Source organism: Atheta coriaria, unplaced genomic scaffold, assembly GCF_025399875.1.
Source record: "Atheta coriaria isolate IRGN ID8LTWV9N9 unplaced genomic scaffold, Caltech_Dcor_3.1 hic_scaffold_6_pilon, whole genome shotgun sequence".
In the NCBI taxonomy this organism is placed as follows: domain Eukaryota; kingdom Metazoa; phylum Arthropoda; class Insecta; order Coleoptera; family Staphylinidae; genus Dalotia; species Dalotia coriaria.
The window spans coordinates 14,181,103-14,206,012 of NW_027045448.1; the positions used below are offsets into that span (position 1 = coordinate 14,181,103).

General features: G+C 39.2%; 2 protein-coding genes across 8 annotated transcripts in view; one reads left to right on the forward strand and one right to left on the reverse strand.

Moving 5' to 3' along the window:
• Positions 1-24,910, reverse strand: part of LOC135794068 (glutamate receptor ionotropic, kainate 2) — an 81,086-nt gene that overhangs the window by 50,655 nt on the left and 5,521 nt on the right. For both annotated transcript variants that reach the window (XM_065305212.1, XM_065305211.1), the window contains exon 2: positions 21,410-21,781. In XM_065305212.1, coding sequence (XP_065161284.1) covers positions 21,410-21,488 — 79 coding nt within the window. In that variant the 5' untranslated portion in view covers positions 21,489-21,781. The remainder of the gene's footprint in view (positions 1-21,409; positions 21,782-24,910) is intronic.
• LOC135794067 (glutamate receptor ionotropic, kainate 2-like) overlaps positions 1-24,910 on the forward strand; it is an 81,802-nt gene that overhangs the window by 9,887 nt on the left and 47,005 nt on the right. For 4 of the 6 annotated variants that reach the window (XM_065305205.1, XM_065305202.1, XM_065305203.1 and 1 more), the window contains one exon: positions 16,730-16,875. The exons of the other annotated variants lie outside the window; for them this stretch is intronic. The gene's annotated coding sequence lies outside the window, so the exon portion shown is untranslated. The remainder of the gene's footprint in view (positions 1-16,729; positions 16,876-24,910) is intronic. 6 annotated transcript variants of the gene reach the window in all.

The following is a 24,910-nucleotide window of genomic DNA, read 5'->3' on the forward strand; positions in this document are numbered from 1 at the left end:
AACCCATTCGACTGCACATCTCGCATGCCTTGTGTGTTGCGCAGACTGCGCTTAAAAGCTATACAGTTGCCCGGGCGACACACAAGCAGGATATGCATATCAATTTGTGAATTTGTATGCGTCGCGCACCGTCTGTTTACGAAATATAACGCAAGACAATATGCAGCTACCTATCTATACACGTGCGCGTGCAAGAACGCGTTGAGACAGGATAATGGTGCAGTGTGGAGAGTGAAGCAAAGCATTCACGCATGCACTCACGTGATCACGTGACCAACCAACGGGAGATAATCCCGTGAATCCTGCTTTTGTCGGGGTGTGTGTGTGGTTGCAGGACGTGCAGGACGCCTTTGACATTGTCATTCGTCACACACGCATCGTGATTTATTGTAAATTGGACGCGTAATTTGATTGTAATTACGATCACAAAGCGCATAATTAATCATGATGCATTATTTTTTAATAGAGGCAACTGTAGATGCTAAATTTTTACTGTAGGCAACTTTATTTACACATAAAATGAATTTTTGGTTGCCTAAGTTAAAAAATGCTTTAAATTCATTTATAGTTTTCATTTATTCATAATTTTTTCAATATAGGCGACTATAGTTGCTGAATTTTATCATAGGCAACTTTATTTACACACAAAATGAATTCTTGGTTGCCTACGGTTTATTTCAACATTTTTTTCTTGTAGTTTTTATTCATTCATTTATTCATTCAATTCCCGATTGCCACCGTTACGTAATTAGCCTCTGCTGCCGCCGTCGGCATTCGCATATGTCATAGGTAGACACTGTCGCCGCCACTGCGTCGGCGAATTAACGCCCATGGACTAATGCGATGCGTTCGTCGCTCGCGTCAATAATTACTTCGTTGTTGGTTTGTTGCTGCCGCTCCACGAAGGATTATTAAATACTCTAATTCACCATATATACACTCACACCGATATTTTATGTACGTGTGGTGTAACTAAACATACTGCTACTTGTTGTATATACTCCTATCTACCTGGAAGTTGAAAGCTTCGAGAGTACGCCATGAGCGCTTTGATAACAAGTTGATAACTATCAAGCGTATCAAAATGTTGTAATCGGATAGTTTTGATGTTTTCAAACGGGCGCGCGAAACTTTGATTCTGTCCGGGATTAGACTTGAAACTTCTTGTTTTGTTGTTTACGCTGTGCGAAATTTTAAAAAATTACACGTAAACTGATTTACTCGTACATCTTCAAATATTTTCATTTTTCTTACGAGAGGAATGTTTTATGAATTGTTTACATTTGGAAAACAAATTAATTATTCACGAAAAATGTAGGCAAACAGGGAGGGAAATTTAATAAACGCCCGAAAAATGTAAATAGAAATATGAATAAAAGTTACAATATAATATGGGAGATAATGAAGTCCCGACATATCTTCATCTTGACTTTGGTCTTGTGTCGCCGGTCTTGCGTCTTGCGTCTTGTGTCGCTTCATTATGATATATTGCAATACGCATTTTTTTCCTGGCTTTCAAAGTCTTTCGTTTTTTGTTTCTGGCTGCGTCAAGTTTTTTTCGTTTTCATATTCTTCACTTTGGCTTTGTGAGCGCGCTGCTCGTATTTCACTCTGGTGCAGTTGGAAACGATGCAAACTTAAACTTGAAACTTTTGCGCAGTTTTCCATATTTTTTTTTCCGCGTTCGCTGTGCTGCGTCGTGGTGAGAATATTATTAGGCGACAAGTAGATGCGGGGGCGGTGTTTGCATAGGAAAAGTATGGAAAACAAAAAGAGAGGAATAGAGGACTCACACGCGTACGGAAAAGTGAATTTAATAAAGATGCTACTTTACAAATAAAAGTGAAAACTGAACTTCACTTCATATTGTGAAAAAAAAGAAAATATTGGTTGGGAGAAAAAATATCTAAATTTTTATGTTTTTATTTTTAAAAGTATTAAATATGTTTCTTTATATGTAATGTGATCTTTTAAGCTTTTCTTTTGTAAGTCCATATTTTTTTGTTTCGTTTTGCGACTCGTGAACGTCTTGAAACTTTTCTCGCGCTGCTTAATTCGGTGCTTTTCACCGACCGCGTCCGTCCACTCTCGTCGACGCTGTGTAAAATAAAATCTCGCGTACGCGCGCGAAGGGGCGAATAATTGCATAAAGGACACGAACGCCTCGAACGCGACAAGAACGAACTTGTAACAAGCGTAAAACTTCTTCTAATGCTCGCGGAATTATACATACGAGCGAATGGTAAAAAAATATACAGCGTGAAACAAAAACTTAAAAATTAATTTTTTTATGTTTTTGAAAATATTTTATCTCATATTTTACTATTATTTTATGTAATTTTATGTAATTTTATTAAAAACTGTCAGTTGCATGAACATAATTTATGTTTTTTCCCGTGTTAAATCTGTTTCGGAGCGTTTTTTCTTTATAATACTTTCTACTTTTCGGTTTTTAACTTTTTCGGTTTTCTGGTTTTCCGGTTTGTTTTTTGTTTTTGTTGCGCGCCGCTCGGAACTCATTGAACGCGTCAACACGTGCTCGAGGACACAATGACGAGCGCGGAAGCGAACGCACAATACGGCGACGACGCGTGCCTCGCCGGCGAGTTCCTACTTCCGCGCGCGTCGGCCTTTATTAAAACTTTTTCATCGCTTCGGCCCGCTCGTGCAGGTGAAAACTTCCGGACAACACATAAAATATACAGTATAACAAGCAAAAAATATAATCGTCACATATTATAAACCTGCTGCAACACGGGCGGCGCAGTGTTTCGAGTTTTTGCTCATTACGAGAATTTCGGTGATTTTTTTTTCATTTTTTTGTTGAGTTTTTCGAGTTGTTCGATATCAGTATTAATGTTTGGTATTAATTTGCTTTGGTTTATATTGTCTCTGTAATTACGGATGGGTTTAACCTGTTTGTGTGTTTGTTTATCCTGTTTATGTGGGTATTGTGTGAATAGTGAGTTTGGGTTGTATTTGAGTTGTTCTTAAGACTGCGCCGAGTGTTCGCTCTAACAGCCGATTGCTGGCGGGCGAAATCAAGCTAAATTAATTATCAGACTAAACATTTGTTTGGTTATTCAACAATGCCTTCGGCGCAATCAAAATAGTTAAATGTGTTTATTACACAATTGTAGATTACATCTATATATATAAAATTTGCGTGTCACAGTGTTTGTTTCCATACTCCTCCGAAACGGCTTTACCGATTTTTACCAAATTTTATATGCGTATTCAGTAGGTCTGAGAATCGGCTAACATCTATTTTTCATACCCCTAAGTGATAAGGGTTGTTCACCCTTAACTTTTTTTTAAATTTTTGGACAAATTCTTTTGTTTTTATTTTTTTATAATGTGGAATTAAAAAATACATACAACCCTAAATTTTAGTTTTTATCACCAACCCTATTTCTTTATAGCCATTTTAGTAATTTAATCATTTTTCATCTCGCTCAAAGAAAATTTTTATATGCGTATTCAGTAGGTCTGAGAATCGGTAACTTCATATCTCTAAGTGATAAGGGTTGTTCACCCTTAATTTTTTTTAAATTTTGGTCGAAATTTTTTGTTTTTATTTTTTTAATGTGTTTTAATTAATTTTATTAAAATATACAATTTTTGGTTTCTTATCACCAACCCCTATTTTTTATAATAAGTAAGTTACTTTTTGTCTACACTAAAATTTATCTAGAAACTTGAAATAATTTATATGGCAAAACAACGTTTGCCCGGTTAACTAGTATATATATATATATAGCTGTCTGCGACTGACAACCAACAAAGAAAAAAAGTTTTACAAAAAGAGAAAAAGTTTTTATTGATTTTTACTTAATTTTTATAAATTTAATGTGAATTCATGTAGGTTTGAGTATTAGTTCAATGTTACACAGGTTACCAGGATCGGATAATTTTAGGATTTACTGCGAAACTGAAAGCAGTGTATAAACATGGCGGATTTGATCGGAAACGTGAAACATCACTAAAGGAAATGTTAAACACTCGGCTATAATTACTAGTACTTAGCAAATGCTTTAACTATTGAAGCGCTCGCATGTATATCGCGTATTATATCATAATATTGAGCAATAATTTTAGGATATTGCAAATATTAATTTTACGCTTTCGTAAATCTAATATTATCCAACTTTATGTTAAACATACTTTAGTAGAGTTTAAATTGTAGCAAGAATAAAATATTTTTTTACTTTACCACTTTTTACACGGTTTTATAGTTAATCAAATTTTACTATGAATCAAATAAAAATATTTATTTTTAAATTCTGTTAAAGTCAGTGGGTGTATGATTGCTTTTTATAAACTCCCATTTTATTTATTTTTTTGTTAAATGTTGTGATTTTATTTGCAAGTTTTATTTTTATTTTTTAATCCACTCGCGGCACAATTTGTAAAGTTGAAACAATTACAATAGATTTAAATTGTTTTCCCGTTCTCCCATCTCGTATCACCGCATCTACCGGCCTGCAGGTTTCAGTTTTCACGAGTTTTCACAAATCATGACATAACTTGCGCACGCCTACACGCGTGATGTCCGCCTGTCGGCGCTGCGAGCGAAAATATGTGTTTATAACACCCCGTCAGTTGTAAATAACGAGGCGTGGACGTTGAAATTTTTACGTTTTTTGTTTTTGCATTATTCTTCAGCCGGTTTGTTTTAAGTGTTACAAAATATAACACACACACACCCATACAACATTTGCCTTTCATACGTATATTTTTCTATCAAAGAACAAATAAAAACGCTTGAAAAAAATAATGCAAAATTAAAAGTCGCTAGTGCTTTTGACGTGTTTCGCGCGCCTACCGCTCGCGGGTTTTTGCGCTTTGTGTGAACTTTATGCATAAATAATACTCGTAATATGAGCACACGTTTACAGCGCTATTAATTACGCTCGGTTGTGCATTACGCATCGCGCTAGAATTAATTGTTATCGCGTTCAATTTATTACAGACAAAAATCCACACATCAAACTCTGTTTATTTACAAACATAAAATAATTTTTAATATTTTCCCGGCTAGATGTCGCTAGTTGACATTAAACGAAATTAAACTAAAGTTAATTTCCGCCATGTTTTAAATTGCGGAAGCGATTGTCACTCGCTTCTCTCGTCATTTCCCACACGCGCTATCAATACCAAATAATACATTGTTTGAAAAATTTAATTAAATGCATAATTTTCGCGATATTTATTGGGAATTAAATGAATTTCGCGGCGCGCACGTGTTTATATAGTGTGGTAGTGATTGCGGATGTTTGCGGATTTGTGGCTTGTAAACTCATGAATATTATTATAATTAATGTGATATGTGATTATTTGCGCAAATTCAAAACGTGCGCACAATGCTCGCGCGCGCGATACACTCGGACCGGATTCGTGGAAACTGGAGATAGATAGATATCTGCGTGTGTAGTGTGTTAATATATCAAAGCGTTGAGTTAGAGCCGTCGTGAGGACAATTCGCGCTTGTGCTCGCAGCGATTAGAACACAGTTAATAACAATAATTGATTTAATTAATGTCTTGTCACGCGTGTCTGATTTGTATCGAGATGGATGCAGGCAACCAAGTATACTGGTTAGAAAATTGTTGGGGTTAGGATTGTTTAGGGTCAGAACCAATAGATAGCGCTAGAAGCAAATCAACCATATTTGGTACTTCCGGTTTTTTAAAGTCTCATAAAAAGACATTTTCGAGTTTTGAAATTATTATTTTGTAATTTATTGTTTTTTAAGTGATTTTTTTAAATATTTGGGGTCGGGACACCCTGTATATTGAGATTGATGTAGGCAACCACACATACAAACAAGAAAATATTGTTTTTGATGTTTTACGTGCACGTAAAATGTTTTAAAACGAAATTCTTTATTTATTATTCTCCTTAATTTACTTTTACTTAATTTAAAGTGCAGGTTGTTTGTTTTTTGAGGTCGCAACACACTGTATACTGAGTAATCTCAATATCTTCCAATATGCATCCTGTTATTCTAGCGAATCGACATCGATACGCCCGACGTGCGCGTATCGAGTGTCTTCCTCTTCGATTATTATTATTATTATTAGATTCAATAATGCGCTAACGCTCGACTGCGCTGCCGGCATCCGTGAGTCTATTCTATTGAGCCGTCCGTTTGTAGGCGACGACGCCGCATTGATTTATCGCCCGGTCCCGATCGGCCGGAAACTCGCAACAATAACAATTCGACATGAATTTTGCCCGCGCTGGATTTCCCACGCATTAATTAATAGCCCACCCAGCGGGGGGGATTTACACGAGAGGAGAGAGAATGAGAGGAGAGGAGTTTTCCGGTTTGTCCAGTCGCCGGAAATGTACCTGTATGCTTTCCGAATCATTTTTGTGTTCTTGTCTTGTTGGATTTTTTCAATTGGATGAATTTAAAAGTGCGAGGTTTTATTGAGTGGAATTTTTGAAGGCGCACACAATTAGGCAAGCTTTCGGTAACCTCCTTTTCGATGTAACCATTTGTTAGGGACTTGCGCGCTGTCGTTTCTTTCGTCGTTGTCGAGGTGGGTGGTGGTGGAGGCGCCGCGCTTTAGCCTCTCTAGCGGAACGCAATCGCTCACTGAGTGAGAGAATCGCGCTGCGTGCGGTTTTTGGAAGAAACGACGAAGCTTAGTTTCGACTTTCAGCTCACTTTTTACTTTTACTTTTACCTCCTGCTAAATGCCGAAAATTTTCACTTAGAATAATTGTTGCGTGTCGAGCTGGGTTCGACAGGCTGATCTCATCGCCGAAATGATTTGCCAATCACACATTTCAATAGGAACAAGATCAGTCTGTTAACCCTACTCAATGTGTCCCACAATTAATTAAAATTAATTACAAATTATTATAAATACCTACTTTTCTCGGCCACGCGCGCAGAGAAATAATTAAGAGAAAGCTGCGCTTGTAATCCGCTTATTTTTCGGGGGTTGTACGAGTAAGTCTTGTTGATGTTTAACTTTCGCATCATTTTCCAACCCGGAAAGAGAGATCTAAAGATTCGTAGGGATCTATTTCATGGGATTTTTAACGCAGTCCCGCGCCAGCTCGCCTGTCAAGTCGACGTTCTTGATGGCGGCGTGGACGTGCTCTGAATTTAATGCCCACACAAAAATTCCACACACGAGCGTAAAATTTTTTATTGCAGTTTTTTGACGTTTTGACAAGTTTTTTTTGCGGCGGAAATTCAGCGTGATTATATGTTTTTGATTGCGCGATACTTGTGGCAGGGACATTGATTTTATGCGTGGCTAGCGTCGCACTGGTTCGTAGAGCCGCCGCAATTATGCACGCGATGCACTTACCACGAGAGCCGCGATTACCGCGAGAGAGCACTCGAGTGTTATTGCCGCTATAAGCATTCCCGGCCATATCCGCGTTATCAAAACTATTTCCGAAGAGCACGCCGGAAATAATAAAGTGCTGATGCAGCCGATGCGACTTGCATTATTTTTAACGTCTTTTGTTCTTCGAGAGATAACCATTTTATTTACCCATGTACTATACTCTTTTATGCATTAACTAGTTTCTTATTTATGGAGTATATTAATAATAATGTAGATATACTCGTAGATATTGGATTGATGTGGAACAGGAAAAAATCTTGGGCAAAAAACTTTCACGTTTGGTCACACTCAATAATTCAATATATTTCCGAAAAAAGTTTCCGTTTTTTCTTGCTGTAGTTTTTTTTCCGTGAGGTTTTTGCAGCCATGAGACGTCAACGTGAAAAAACTTGAGAGTTGTCGTCGACTTGTTAAATTTTTTCATTGCTGAGTTTTTTTTCGCTTCGCGTTTCGCAGTTTTTGTATTGTTGCTCTTATTAGTTTTTACGTAGTCGCATCCAGTTCGCTTGGTTTTTAAGCGCGCCTCGCGTGATTTTCCAGTCTTTTACTAATCCGCCGAGAGACAGCGATCTCCCACGCTCGCCGTAACTTTTCCGGCGTTGGCGGTGCGCCGGCAACATCATAACAACACGAGCAGAACAAGCGCGTCGCGACGCTAACATGGCGCGTCTCCAAGGACGCGTCATAGTTTCGACTCGCAGAGTACTTATCGTATATAGACTTCGTTTTTTTTCTTGCTTTCTGCTTTTTCTTTTGTTAGAGTAGTGGTTTTGATGATTTTGATCGTCTGGAGAGATAAAATTCCGAAATTTTTACTCCTCTCATGAAATAACTTCTATTAAAGTTAGATTTACATTTAAAATGTAATTGTAATTACCTCTGGACTAGGTTTTTGAGTGTCGTATAATTCCGGGCGTATTTTATTCTTTTCTTGCTCTACGTTTACGTTTAACCACGAGTCGCAGACAGCCATCAGTATCATGGTCGCTGCATGGTCGTTTTTTCACTATAAAGTTTCCCGCTGTTGTCATGGCTCATAAACAAAGCATCAAACCGAGCATTCCTCATGAGACGGCGCGGCGCGCAAAAACTGAACCGAAATAAAATAAACCAACGCAACGCGCATCGCACAAAAAAAACCTCGAACCGAACCGAATAGAAGAGTAAACCTAAACCTACCGTGATGAGCAAAGACATTGGCCGGAAGACGCGGAAACGAAACAGGAGGACAAAAAAACACGACACGATGCAAAAACGGCGCAAATAAAATAAGAAACGTTTGGCATTGGGAACAAAAACAGACGCGTAGTATAAAAACCATCTACTGGTTTATTTTCGGAGACTCATCAAGGAGAGGAAATTCTAAGTACTCGAAATCTAATTGTCTTTGAATGACGGCATTTCCTTACATAATATTAGAGTAAAATGTTTGACATTCACAATTCTTCTCTTTTTTCGGAGGAAATATTTCCCTAAATCCAAATATCTTCAAATTCAAATCAATATCAATAGTAATATCAATATCTCTTTGATGCGCGGAAGGGGAAAGAATGTCTCCACATTATCCGACCGCTTGCATCACAAGATTTCGCCGGATGTGGAGCGAAGGATTTTCAACAGTTTTTCAATCACGATCCCACGTAAATCACTTCTTTTGCCGTTTTGCCGCGCGCGATCGTTCCGGCTCACCGAATCGCTTCTCTCGTTTTTACTCCCGCAGCACACAGTCGCGGTTCTTACTCTTGTCGGGGGGGTGTGGGTGGCGGCGAGAGAGGTGGTTTCGCTTTTTATTTGCCTGGCAGTTTTGCGGAGTGTGCACGACGCGTGCCGCTTCCAAGCCTTCATACCCTGCCCCTGCTACCAGTGGATCATAGCAGGCAGCCGAGAGCGTGTTCAGCACTCAGTAACGTCGGCAAACGTTTTCGTGGTTATCCGAATGTTAGAATGTTGAATGTGGACGCACTAGGTTTTCCTTCCTCTCTCCTGGTGCTCATGCGAGTTAGTCTCAGATGTCGACGGCGGCGGTAATACGTTCGAGTTAATCCCGATGTTGTCTACGATTTACGAGTTCGTTTTATTGAAGGCACGAACCAGAAGAAACAGAAAGGCGAGAGAGGAGAGGAGGAAGAAGAAGACGGATCGGGAACGCTTTCGCAAATGATAAGACTGTTTTTACAACATTGCCGGGGGAAGCGTGCGCGCTGTGTACATTTTATAGTTGGATAATTTTTTTCAATTTGTTGGGATTTACGAGCGAATTTATTATTTCTAGCGCGTCCGGGAAGAAATTTAATAATACGAGTGGGTTTTGAAATTTTCGAACAACTCGAAAATTGTTGAAAACGAAATTGTGTTATTTTTTGGGGCCGACGTCAGCTGGTTTGCGCGCGCTGTGCGGAACGCAAACCGGAAATTTTCACCGAGTGCCCGAACGTACGCAACGCATCGCTTACATAAACAATATTATTAGATTGGAGGCGCTGCCACCAATTGCACCTACAGCCTACTGGCGAAATATGCGCGTAATGGAAAATCCGAAATGCGAAACGCGAATGTGTATTTTCCACTCGTACACGTGTATATTTGGAGTTTATCGAGTTTTTCGATGCCGCTGCAAATTCCAACCCAATTAAACATTAACAAAGTGATTTTTAGTTGTGCGTTTATATTTTCCCTCCGCTTGCGTATCTTGTTTCTATTATCTCAGCAATATAATACTTAAAAAAGCGCTAATTAATAACATAACCACTTTTTGTGCGAGTATTGCGAATATCAACCGCGTTTCTGTTGTGTTGTGTAATTTTTTCCGGTTTTGTTTTCCTGCCGCTTCGCCAGTGTAATTAACTATGCCTGCTGCGGACGATGACACATTAATATACATCAGCGTTTTTTGCAGTTTATCGTTGTCAGGATGTCAAACTGTTTTTTATATAGCGCCGTCGCTGTAACCAGAGTTTTGTATAGTATAGTTTGTTATAAATTAATTTTACGATAGATAATTATTATCTCTCGGAGGATCATGGCGTGGTTGTGCTTGTAGATGAAAGAATTTTAAGAATCTCTTGGGTCTTTGGGTCTGCTGAAGTGTTTAAGAAGTTTGAAGGTAGAAAACTTGAACTCAAGTTAAAATTAAACGTCTTTAGACTAGCAACTTGCGCTGAAATTAACTACTTTGCTTCGAGAGCAAGGATAACATTATCAAAGGATGAAATTGATTAGGGAATTATGTCTGAGTATCAGCTCATCTGGACGACGAACAGAAACGCGCATAAAAATGTTTTGTTTATGTTTATTCTTTATTCTTTTGTTTTCTTCTGAGACATCTTCAAGAAACACTTTTCATAATTAACTCGTATTCTTTATATGTGGTTATGTTGTTTGGTTTTGAGACTATCTTCAAGAAACACATTTTTCATAATTAACCCTTGTATTCTCGCGAATATCTAAAATAATATGTGCTTTATGTCTGTTCACAGAAGAAGTAACAATGAAGTAGAATGGCGGGAAGTTTTTGAAAATTTATTGTAGGCAACCAAATATACATTTATATGCAGTCAATTGGATTTATGTTGACGTAGTTGTAATACAGTGTATAATTCAAACATAAAATGAATTGTGTTTGTGCGCAGGAATTTATTACGCTGAATTAAGTCCGTATAAAGTGTGCTTTGAACTCTTGTGCACGATCATGATGACCATCGTGAAAACGTGTGTAAATTTCAAGGCGATAGATAGTGTGTGATGGGGGCTTTTATAAATACGTTAAACGGTTAAACGATTTGTTGGGCGGCGGCGGCACCGGGGCGGCTTGATGATGATTTTGCACGAACGGCTGCACGCGATTTGTGGCGCTAGCAAGCAGCAACCCTTCGCGTCCTTCGCCACTCAACTTCACTCAAAATCGCTTCCACTCACTTCACCATCAACGTGAAGTGATGTAAGCGCGCACACGCTGATTGAACATGTAATGGGCCACATTACCAGCGCCATCTAGGATTGTGTAGCGCCAAAAATGATTACGTATGCATGTTTTTGGTGTTTTTTTTTTCTTCTTGGTCGTGGGGGTTTTGTGTTTTGTATTGCGGAGAAGAGTTTTAATCATTATGGCATGGCAGAAGCCGTGCATCTTTGGCGATGCAAAAATAGCACGCGGTCTTATCCTGGCCATCCGTCTCTGTTTCGCTCTGGACGGGCTCCTTTTGTGCATTCGCGTCCCTTGAGCCCACCATGCTCATGCTGCGTCCGTCGGCCAACGACCGATTTCGGAGGAAATTTATGACCGCGCTCGTTTGGTGCCAAAAAGACCCAAACGCAGAAGGGAAAAACATGCAAAAGAAAAAATCACTAAACACACAACAAAAATATACATTTACAAACAAAAACTCGTCGAAAATAGTTTTGAAAAATTATTTTTTCTTTTTCTATGCGAAGGAAATCTTTTTAAAAGTATATCTAAAACTGTTCGATATGTGAATGTGAATGTGAAAACCCTGAATCGTATATCCTTTGGCGGATAGCGTGCAAATATATGTCTTTTGCGGCATAATCACACGCTCACCAAAGGACGAACTACTTCTTTCTGGCTCTCGGGAAGATTTGCCGAAACGAGGATCGAGCAGTGCGGCGGCGGCGGCCGCAAAGCCACGGGAAAAATGCTCTAAAGTTTTTTATTGCCGGCGGCCTTGTGCGCTACACTTGTTTTTCGATGACGATAAATTTTAATTATTTCGCCTTTACGACTCGTACGCCCTGCCCGAAAATCGTATAAAATTTATATCCGACTAGTGGCGGCAATCGTTGACGCTTTTGAGCTTTATTTATGAAATAACTATATATGAATTAAACAACAGCGCGGCAAACCCATCCAGTATCTGAAATCCGCGATAAAATTAAACTCGTCATGAAAATATATAAATAAATCTGTTTTATAATAAAAGCCACGGACAGCCAAAGTCGTGACTAAAGTACTTTAGTCACGGGGTGGACCTTGCGCTGTGCACGTTTGCTTACTGTGCAGCAGAAGACGTGAAAATATAGTAGAAAAACACGCTAAAGTTGTTAAAGTGCCACTTAGCGCACTTGATGCTTAATATGCTATTTAAGTACGTTTAACTGGCGAAAAAATAAATAATTCAAAGAAAACGCCAATAATACATACATTAACCACGTTTAGTAGTGAATCAATATTAATTTGTCGGTAATAAAGTTCGAAATCAACGCTTGCGATAAAGTTTGCGGAAAAGTTTTCCGTTCGGGTGTGTTTTTTGCGCGCTTGTAAAACAGTGTAAATGCAGAAATAAATCGATTCCAATAAAGCAACCTCAATATTGCCACCGCTCGCAAATAAACCAGCGTCGGGGTCAAACTTTGCTCTTTAAACAAACCCCGACAGCGCAAATAAAATCAATGTTTATTTCACTGTACAACGCGTTCAATTGAGGTTAGTTGCTTGTTGGGTTGCATAAAAAATCACTTGCATTCGCATAAATTACGTTTATTATTATATTTTGTATGATTTTATAAGATGAAACAGACGACGAAAAAAAAAAACGGAATGCACCGTCGTAAAACCGGAATGGTCGTAAAAATATTGTTGCTCAACCTGCACGCGATTTTGCACCCGGGACTCCTTAAGGAGCATCGTCTTTGCAGCAACGGCGGCGGCGGCTGGCGACAATTCGATTAGGCGAAAGAAGCGGTAAAAGGCTTCCCCCGATATTCTCCTTTACGGCATGTAACTGCATTAACATGCTAAAAATGATATAGCTGCCGGGGGCGGCGAGGGAATTCCAGACATCACATATTCGGCCCCGGCACCACCACACGACAAAATGCCTCAGAAACGTCCGCGCGACGCTCGATACAGAGGAATGTATAAAATATATAAAGTCTTGCTTACATTTTACCACATTCACACACAAACACACCCGGAATATATGTCGAGCATGTGTATATTTGATGTCTTTTGCTTCCTCGGTTATTTTTTTTTTTCGTCCCCGGGTTGCTTCTCCTTCATCGCGATGTTTGCTCTCTGCTCTTTTCCATCTTGTTTATTCCTCGCTTCTTTTTTGTGTGATGTGTGTTGGGGCAACGACTCTTCCGGCATGCCGACCGGGGCCAGCATCTCTTGGTCGGATTGTCGGAAAAGTGTGTCGACGTGCCGAGGCGGCGAATCGATTTTATTCGGAAGACGGCGACGGTGGCGTGTGCACCATGAAAGCCAGATACAGATAAGCCGGCGTTCGCCGATTAGAGAGATAAAAGATGAAGCTTTGAACGGCGTGCGGGGGCGGCGGCAGCAGCGAAAGAATGCGGATTCCAGCGTTTGCGGTTTTTTCTTGGGCTCGCGCAATACTTGAAGCTGTCGAGTGTTGAGCGGAGTACAATCGAATGCAGGAAGGCAAATTTGCTTTATCAAGAATCAATAAAACGAAATGAAAATAAAAAAATTGTTTTCATCACCAACACCAACACACAAACAAAAATGGTTTGTTTTGCTTACATTTTGCGCTCGCGTGGAGTAATTGCCGACATTTGTAACCTTCCGATAAAAATTTATCGCACATAGGCAACTTGTATGCCAGGGCAACGTCTTTATATGTACGTGTGGTTGCCTATATATCTTTCGGTTGAATTTGTTATTCCAACGGTATTCGCATTCTTTGCGGGGCGAATGCGCTTCGACATCACGCGCAATTCGCGCGACTCACTAACCAGGAAAATGTTTTCGGCGGGCAGAGAGTATACAAAGAAGACGCGCACGAATGCCTGCGGGGTTTATTATGCAGCTGTGTATGGATAATAAATTCGCGTAAACCTTTTTCTGCTTTGATGCTCCAGTCCTGGTGCATTTACGGACTCAAAGGCAGCATTAATTCGAGACATGAAACTTAGAAAACATGCGATAAATTTATTTCGTATATACAGAGGGTTTCCACAAACAAAGCGATTAATTTTTAAATTTTTATGGACTTAATTAGTCTCGGCTAAGATTGTAAGCGTTAATTAAATGACCATTAAGACATTATCTCGTCCGGGCACGAGAGGTTTTTATTGTCGGCTCGCCGCCGGCATAACGAAACAGCATGGGATGATACAGTCCGCCATTATGATTATTATTATCACTTTAAATTTAATTGCGCATTACGATTGCACTTGCACCGCGAGCGGAACATATTCAGTGATTCGTATGCGTCTGTTAGCCAACATTTACTAATATTGTAATTGTGTGTGCATATGGTTGCGGGGTTTTGCGCTATGCGCGTGCGTCGTTATAGTGGCGCTATCTATATTTTGTATTCATGTCACTGTTATGAGTTTTACGACGATTACGACGTTTGCAGTGCGGTGGTTGTCTTTTTGCTGCGCGTCGTTTAGTTGAAATTAGTTTCCATCGCCGCGGGGGCGGCGTACATGCTAGATTTTATATGCTGTGGGTTTTTAATAAAAATTAACATTTAATGGGAAAATGTAAATTTTACAAGTAAACGTAGAATTTATTTTATATAAATTTAATTTTAATTTTTGCATAAAAAAATTGTTTTTGATTTGAATTATTATTATTTATCTGAAGGTTTAATTATTCAATTGTGATTCGTGTATAATTTGTATAATCTGAATTGTGCGAGTTGTTTAGCACTCTGACGCCACGATTAAAGCTCTAGTCGAGAGTAACCCTCCGCGTTGGGGTTGTCCTCTTGTTATTTAACTAGTTTTAAAACACAACTTTTCGCCGCCGGGCGCGGCGCGCGAACTTCCCCGCGCGCTCGAAATTTAAATGCAGTTTGTTCTTTTAATCTGATGGCGCTTGCTGGAAGCAATAAAGCTCGCCGAGACTACAATTCGACGCGCTTTTAAGCATTCTCTCGGGGTGACAACTTTCAAATAAAAGTACACAACAACAATTACCAACTGCACATACTCGTAAAAATAAACTTGTTTTAGCGTTAATTTTCATATTATTTTTTCCTGCGCGTGGGTTTAAAACAGATATTTTTACGCTTTATGTGTTTAAAAAGATTTTCACATCGCGTGTGCGGTTAATTACGTTATTAATATCGTCGAGGTGCTTGCGAGACTTTTATTGCGCCCGACTAGGAAGCATGCTGGGTATAGTTAGGCTACCCGTCGTGCACTGCACTCACACCAGCGCCAGCCGCTAGATGGCTAGATGGCTAGATGGCGAGATACTTAATTAGGTTTTTGCATTAAATTCTCACACTAATTCCTGCATAATGCGTTTTTTTTCTGCGCTTTTCTTCGCTTGTGTGCTTGTATATAGCCTGCGCCGCACGTTCGAACAGATAGAGGGAGCACAGCGCATTATCGTGATGATATTAAGCCACTAGTTTTTCTTTCCTTTCCAGAGGCGTCAAGGCGCTGTTTTAGTATTAGTGGTGTGGTGTCTGTGAGCTGGTCCCGGCGACGTTCTGCGTTATTTTTCTAATTTGCACGCGTCTGGTATTTTTTAATAAAAAATTTCCTCTTCCGCTGCGTGATAAATATTTTCAACAGGATAATTGATATTAAAATTTATTTATTCTATTAATATTAAAGCCGCTATATCGCTGCCATAAATGCGATAATTTAATATTGTTATTCACAATTATAAATCAATGACAAAAATGGTTTATGCGCGCGAATAAAATTCGACGGACGGAAATGTGGCACATCGTAAAATCACGCGCACTCGTGTTTTTTGTTGTTGTATAGTGTAGATATAAAATATTCAAAAATTTTATACCAGCCGGATTGGACATGGAAAAAATGCGGCACATGCTCGATAGTTACTAATTCAACATGAGAGGGCAGTGGTAAAACGCAGTTTTACAACAAGTCAGCCGGACTGTAATTGATTTTAAAAATTAAACAATTACTCACGAATGGAAAAATGCAGCGGCTGGGATTTTGTTGCGTTTGATATTTTTACGAGGTTAACTTACAATTGGTTTCATATTTTAAAATTTAAAGTTGGTAGCGAACGGGTGAAAAACCGAAAAATATTTATTTTTGGTTGAAATTTTAAAAATTCATAAGTTTTGCAGGGTGTAAAGTTGCGCAATTAATTGATCTGTAATATAGAATATTTGTCAATGCTATACATTTAATTCTTTCGGATATATTCCAGTTTTATCGAAAAAAATTGTGTTTTTTTATTCATAAACGAAGTGACGTTACATCGAAAAACAAAAAAATCAAATATAGAGATTTTACGCTGATCGGCATCAGTCAGATCTTTAGTTAGCTGATAATAAACTCAATTACGCTAGTAACAATACCGGTAAATACAGATGGCGCTAGTATTCACATATTAGTCATGTATTGAAGTATTCTAAGCCATAAATTGTTTGTTACAGGTAGTGAGTGCAGATCCGTGTCCGTGTTAGGTCGCGCGCGGCGTGCAGCAGATCGTGTTTTTGTTTTTATCAGTCAGTCGTGTTGTTTGATTGGATCTGCAAGTGATTGTCGTGGCTGGTGAGACTTCGCACGCTGTATTAAACTGGTATGTCGTATTGCATTCTTGAATATTTCTTTATTATTCATATTACATAAATTAAATTACTTTAGTAACAATGCGGGTCGCTCAGTAGTATTCACTTGTGTTATGTTTAAATGATTTTCTAGTAACGCAACGTGCACCCCAACAAATTAGCTGAAAAATCGTGCCTAAGTTATAGAAATTTGCATTGCAATTTGCAGGGATGTTGGGATCATAATTACAACAATATTTCAAATGTTACCCTCGATGTCATGTCTTAAAAAAATATTTTAGCTCATAATTGCTAGAAATTAAAATATTTTTTTGTCGTTACACTGACAATCTGTAACTATATAACGAGAAAATTAATATAAAACAATCGAGTTGTTCACATTTCACATTATAAATAGTAGCGGCAGATGTCACCACATGCTGCTGGCGTGAAAACCCTTGTATTCTCACTTTTGTAATTTTGTGAATATCCCGCAACCATAGTACTTGTTGTTGTTGTACGCAATGACCGTGATTTTAGGCATGATACAGATGAAACGTACAAGCACGATGCTTATTATCCACTTGCGTTAAACCAGGAAAGTTTTTGTGATTTGTTGCGCGCCTGTAAGCCTGACTCTTAAGAACTGTCGGCGGGCGCGCGGCATTATCAAGAGCCATTAGCGCATTAATAAAGGCGCGGGGTTTCTTGCGCCCAGGCGAAACAGGCAACAATATTCACTTTTTAAAAGGCAGTATGCTTTTGTTGCGCGTACGTTTCACCAAACCACCACCAGCGTTACAACTGACGCATCCGGCTCCTGTGTTTCCACACTTTGTAGCCGCGCAACGTGCGATGTACGAAGAATGAGCGCAATTTGCGGAATTACAATGGTGTGCGTTTAATGCGCAGCTATCAGCCCCAGAAGTTTTGCGTTACGCGCTACGCCATTATCTCGAGCTTAACCGCACGAAATGACTTTCGAATGCGTTTTAACTCTGTGATGCGCGTTAATAAAATTCGGAAAATATTTTATTTATTTACTCTAAGCGGCTAATGAAATATTGCATGCAGAAGATTGGTTTGCGGATGATTTTGTGATTGTAGTAAAGCGCTTTATTGTCGACGCCGACGTCGAGTGTAAATATTTCCCCCTCACGGCTTCATTAACTAACTGAGGAGCGACGCGCGTCGCGACGCTCATGAAGGCTAAATTACCGCGGCGTACTAACCGGCTACTTTGCACATGCGCATGATTCACGATTATCAACGCGAGCGTAATTCATTGGCGCGTTTCGCTTCAGCCTTAATACGGTGTTTAGTGTTTACCTTCAGTCGTGCTTAAGTACCGCTGATGCTGATGTAATAATGAATGTTTGCTTGACTAATACACGCATATCCACTTGATGAGCAAAGATTTAATATGCGATGATATAATATACGTGAATTTCATCAATATTTATGAGTTGAATGTAGGTATGTGTTATTTGGGTTGCGTTTTGTGGGAAAAATGTTATTTGGTTTGCCTACGATATAATTATGTGTTTGTGTGTCAATTTCACACTGCATTTCCGCTCCATATTTTTTCTATTCTTCGTGAAGCGTTTCATTAATAATTCAAATCCATCCGGCGCGTAAATAAAATAAAACGACACGCGCTTGATTCATGAGCAATCGAGAAGAGACGCGCGTCGGCGTTGAAAAATGTCGCCGGCGCGCGTCCGCAATCTTTCATATCTCGACGGGCGTCTCGCGCTCGAAGGACCAGCGCTGCCAGCTGTTGCATTGCAAACGCACGCAAAATCCACCTTTCTCGCACAAAAGTCTTTTAATAGTCGTTTTTGTTGACGGCTACTAAGACGCCGGCGACGGCGACGTGCGGATTGATGCATGCGAGTTTTATTGCCGCATCCACGACGTGAAAGCCATAAAACAAAACCCCGCCTCATCTTTCATTCTTTATCTTTCATTCGCGACGTCATATTATGATAAATAAATCGCGGATAGTACATATTATACATATTCCAGTCGGGTTTTAATCAAAATATAATCAATTTACAAATTAATCAACGCGTTTTACGCTTTACGCGCAGTTTTTTGTTTTTTCGCATTTGGTTTTTGTTTTCTTTGCGGTGAGAGGAAATTTATGGATGCTGGAGGGTTTTATCTCCTGCTAACAGTCGATGTTATCTGTGATGAGGTGCTTAAAGTCCTCGATATGTTTGTTTTTGTTCTCCATTCCAGCAAATAACAATTAAATAGTTTTTTTCCGCGTTGCATCAGGTTAAAAACAAGTAAATATTTATATGGATCACCTGGTTTTTATGTTTTTATTCAAAATATTTATTTTGTACACATAGCGCGTTCTGGTGTGAATTCTGGGTTCAATACCGGTATATTTTTAAATGAAACATCGCTACATCGGTAATACCGGTATTTATAAAACAACTAGCTTTAACCCTTGGCTTCGCTCGCGAATATCTAAAATAATGAAGTTGCTTCCATACGCGTCTGTAGTCACAGAAGGAAGTAACAATGAAGTACCAAGGCCGAGGAAGTTTAAATGGCTGAAGGAAGTATAGTCTATGGTAGTATAGTGCATTGCAGTCTCCATAGTGTAGTGGTGGATTTGATGTTGACGTAGCTGTCGGTAATACAGTGTGATAATACAGTGTGATGGTATAGTACTTAGGTTTGACTTTATTGCTGGAATGCTAGATATGGCGTTAAGTAGTCAAAATAGCCAGATGCAGAGGTATTATTAACAAACAAATTCTTTATTTTATTTAAAAATATATTTTTATTAAATAAAAGTAGCCTATAACAATTTCGGGGACCACTAACAATATGTGTACATATTTTCATGATGATCGGTTAAGTAGTTTTTGCGTGAAAGTGTAACAAACATCAGGACTTTCGCATTTATAATATTAGTAGGGATTAAATAAATTAATTCGGAATATTTTCAATTTTGTAAGTCAACTACCCAAGTTGAACTTTTTTGTTGTTCTTTAAAGTTTAAAGTGACTGCTGTGTCGTAGATTTGGAAAGTTTTCACAATTACGACATTTGTTTTTTACTCATCTGTTTATTGATATTGCTATTGAGATATTGGTATACCGGTATATATCACACGCAATATCATATTGAAAAATATTGGTATTTGAAAATAAAAATACCCGTATATTGATATTTTTCACTTCTAAAGGCTTAAGTAAAGCTGAAATATTCATATAATGTTGTTTTGGTTGCCTAGCATGAAACTTAACCCAATTTCTTTACTTTTGCACAAAAACAAGCAAATCAATGTAATCTCTAAGTTTGGCTAAGTAAATAATAAGCGCCATATTGGAATATCTTCGCTTTACCGCCGGGAAAATATGCATTAAAAGTGCAACACGTAATTTATCCCCCGTCGCTTGGCTGCACCGCCAGAGTGCAGATAAGCGCCGCGCGCGCGCCGCCGCCGCCGAGTTAAGTTTACAGCCGCGTTCGTTCAGTTCACGCCCGGAATATTTCTTATGTAAATCCTTCCCTTCAGCCATCCTTCCGACCGGCTCATAAACCGTCTATTCTGAATTTAACTCTCGGCGGAGCGAAACAGACCTCGAACAAATGCAATCCCGACGTAATAATTTGCTTTTATTCGCTTCTTCCCAGCATCTGAAGCCGCTTGTCAAAACCGCCAAAGCGTCAAGTGAGCTGGCAAAGACTATATTTTAAGACCGCGCACATTCTACTCCTACCCGCGGAGAATTTTAAGTTAAGTTATAGAGACGCTTACTATGTTGCCATGGCAACGGTAAACAAATATCTTGCAGAGGAGTAGTTTACGACGTCGCGAAGAGAGAATTTTTAATTTCGAGCAGATTCACCATTCCGCACGCATCCGGCGTGTTAATCTCGCGACGTTTAAAGATGATATTAATCGCTCGGCGTCGCGACGCCCGCCTGCAGAGTGCCTGTGCGCTTATAAATCATTCCGGGCGCATTGTTATGCGCGCCCAGGCGCTCGCCAACTAATTTCAAAGTCAATAAAAACTCGAACAATTCATCTAAGGATCACAGGCGGACATCATCAATATTCAAGCGACAAAAAACATTCATTATCTCACACTGTGGACACACTGTATGCGCGTATTTGTTTAATGTGTGTCAAATTGGATTCCTCCTTTTTTTTTAATTTAAAGAGTCGCCTTGCGACAACAACAATAAAAAAAAACGCGCGGGAAATGCGGAAATACGGAAACGTAAAGGGAAACTCAATTAAGCGTGTCGGCGCTAATTTCCACGGCGCTCTAATGAACTTATCCGCGCTCCATATTGTTTTTACTCTTGCGACACGTCAGTAATTTTATTCGTCATACACTGTGTGAGTGGGAAATTCAAGTCATATTTTTATTAAATTATTTAATTATAAGGGTAAAATATGCAGCGATGGCATGTAATAATTCTTAAGTATGAAAATTTCCGGAATGTGTTTGTAATTAACTGCTGCATCATAATATAAATTCTTGTCGTTATAAACTGCAATGTATGCAACCAAGTTAACAAAAAATTTCTTACCTATTCGGATGACTGGTGGAAGCGCAGCGACAATTGCCAATAGACAGCAGCACACGAGCACGTCATTCACTCGGACCATGATGTGTCAATTGCGCATGCGCGATAGCGCACAATGATTTTATTTATTTTATTATTTTGAATTTGCACACTTAAAACTCACTCACTCTTACACGAGAACACTTTGTAGATAAATGGCACTAAATTACAGTTGTCTATGATTTGGATTGATTGATTGATTGATCAGTTTGCTAAGCTACACTGTCAGCCTACGAATGATGAGGTTATGTTTGGTGACGTCACATTGCTCCAATTGCTAGTTGTTTTTGTTTGGTGCGATGATTGAATCTCTTTGGATGCATGACGATGAAACACCTGAAACGAAAAGCTTTGTATTAATAAAAAAAAACACACACACAGAGCAGAAGCAAACCTGACGATAACAACATTTGGTAAACATAAACATCAATAAATAACCGAATGAAAAAATTGCGTGTGTGTGTATATTTGAGTTGCGTTCATTCATTCATTTCGTTGATTGGACGAGCGGACGTTTCCTCATCGGTTTTGCTGCATTATCGATTGTTTGTTTGTTTGCCAATTGAAACGAAAATTCTTTCGCACGCAAAAAAGTAGAAAGCACTGAAAACGCAATTCCTCGCATCGCTGCAGCAGCTGTATATAGATGTGTATATAATATTTGTCGCAATGGTGGTTGCGTTTTTTTTTATCATTTTCCTTCCGGCGGGCTGCGTTTTCCGCTCGGTGTACGCGCGTTTTTCCCACAAACCCATTTAATGCGGCTGCTGGTGGAGGCGCCGCGCCGCTGCGTGCGCGAATGCGTTGTAAATTTAATGAAGCACTAAAAGCAATCGAGAAAATTGCCCGAAATTGCGCGCGTCGCGAGTCGCGAGACTAAATTGAAGCGCGGCCACTATTAATAAAAGGGCCGCACTCGCTAAAATCATCAAATCTGCATTAATAAACGATGAAAAGTTTGTGAAGCGGCGTGAAGCGATAAAGCGCGCACGCGGCGGTGGTAAATGTAACGGCCACCACCGGTCGGTCGCCACCGACGCCGACGCCGGGGGAAAAATTAATTGCGACCGAAACGAGATTGAGGTTAGGGTAGTGTGCGCGGCGCACTGCGAGGTTTTCGTGCGTAAACATGCTACGCTGACAGAAATTAACTCGTTTAGCCTCACGCAACTCTGATTTTAATCTTTATAATGAATATTGACTCTTGCCATTCATAAATATTAATATTTTGCTTATTAATTAATATTTGCGTCGGGGATATGATAATGTATAGGATTTTTGGCGCTGGTTTTTGATTTGGTTGTGAATATTTCATTGCAACCCAGAAATGTCTGCAGCTATGACATTACCGCAGAGCGTTGCTCCTGCATCGGTGGCTGCGGAATGGGCGAATCCGGATGTATTATTCACTCGGCGTGGCACGTCTGACAAACAATTCGGGCAATTGATGCCAATGGATAACATCTAACATTTAAAGTATATCGATTTGGGTTTATTGCTGTAGATTAGTAAAAAACTCGTTTAATGGCGAAATTTGTACAATTTGATTGGTTTTTATTAATTTTCTTGTTGTAGCGTTACAGTTTCTCTGTGTAACGACAAAAAATATTTTCATTTCTAGCAATTATGATCTAGCATTTGTTGTCAAAGACATAGCATCGATGGTAACATCCCTACTAATATTATACCTAAATGCGAAAGTCCTGATGTTTGTTACACTTTCACGCAAAAACTACTTAACACATCATCATGGAAATTTGTACACATATTCTTAGAGGTCCCCGAATGGTTATAGGCTACTATTTATTTAATAAAAAAATTATTTTTTAAATAAAATAAAGAAATAGTTTAGCCAATAATACCTCTGCATCTGGCTATTTGACTACTTTAACGCCATCTAGCATTCCAGCAATGAAGCTCAAACCTAAGTACTATAGTACCATCACACTGTATTATCACACTCTATTACCGACAGCTACGTCAACATCAAATCCAATTGACTACACTATGGAGACTGTACACTATACTTCCATAGACTATACTTTCAGCCATTTTAAACTTCCCGCCATTCTACTTCATTGTTACTTCTTCTGTGACTACAGACGCGTACGGAAGCAACTTCAACATTTTAGATATTCGCGAGCGAAGCCGCGGGTTAAAGCTAGTTTGAAATATTGTTGTAATTATGATCCCAATATCTCTACAAATTGCAATGCAAATTTCTATAACTTAAGCACGATTTTTCAGCTAATTTGTTGGGGTGCACGTTGCGTTACTAGAAAATCATTTAAACATAACACAAGTGAATACAACTGAGCCACGCGGAATTCATATTTAGACTTCAGGAAATATTTACTGGCATTTTTACTAAAATAATTGAGTGTATAACCAGCTTACAAAAAATTAAACAGGTGCCAAATCGCGTAAAATCTCAAATTTTAGTCATTTTTTTTATTCCTTGTATACTTAGGTAGTATTGTTAACTAAGTATTTATTCTATTTTTAAATTTTGATTTTTTGTTTTTGCGCTGATATTTAGGAGATTTTCGAAAGTTTGCAGGTGATTTCCCGGACGATTTCGCCGCGCATTATGTTAAGTAGGCGCGAAAAGCCCCCACGGCGAGAGGTGCATTAGAATATTTTTCAACTTAAAGCCACAGGAGCAAAAGTGGGAAAACGTGCGCGAAAGTTTTTCCGAAATTAAGCCCACTCCGCAACTGGCGGTGATCAATGACGACTGGCGACAAACTTTTCCACTCAGGGGCGTAAACTATTCAGTGATGTTCGCAAAATGGCACGCGACGCGCCTCGCACGAGCTTTGAGCTTTTCAGCTTTCCACACCCATTGAGCTCTCTTTGCTTGCCTGTGCGCACTTTGAACATTTCAACAATAATTTTTGTTGACTATTTTTCCCGTATCTATTTGTTGGAAAATTCTAAAATCGGAATTCGCGAATAATTTTGCATCAATTGCGCGCTCGTTTCGCACACGTTTTTCTTGCGCCGTTTGACGGCATTTCCTACACGTTTTCTTGCCCGTTTATGTCTTCGGCCGCCGCCGCCGCACCGGCAGTGCCCCATTGTGTTTGTACCGTTTACCGGCGCGCAATTTTCGTTTACGACATTACGTGATCGTCATTCCGGCGCACTGCACCTTCCGCCCCTCGACCGCGCGACAAAAGCTCGCGCAGAAAGCGCAGCACGGAAATTAATTTTCATCACAGCCTTCGAAATGCTTTACACATGACTTAAATTTTGTAAAACATGGAAAAGATGAAAGGAATACTCACTTTGCGGGTTCTTACGCTTTTTTTCTGGTTAATTTCATTGCGGTTATGTCATTTTACTACATTCGTAACCTTAAAATGTCTAAATTTCATTGAAAAAACAGAAAACCTTCATAAATAGCTATGTTCGGTTTTTATACCGCAACTCAAAGCATTGGCACGTCAAAACAAATAATTA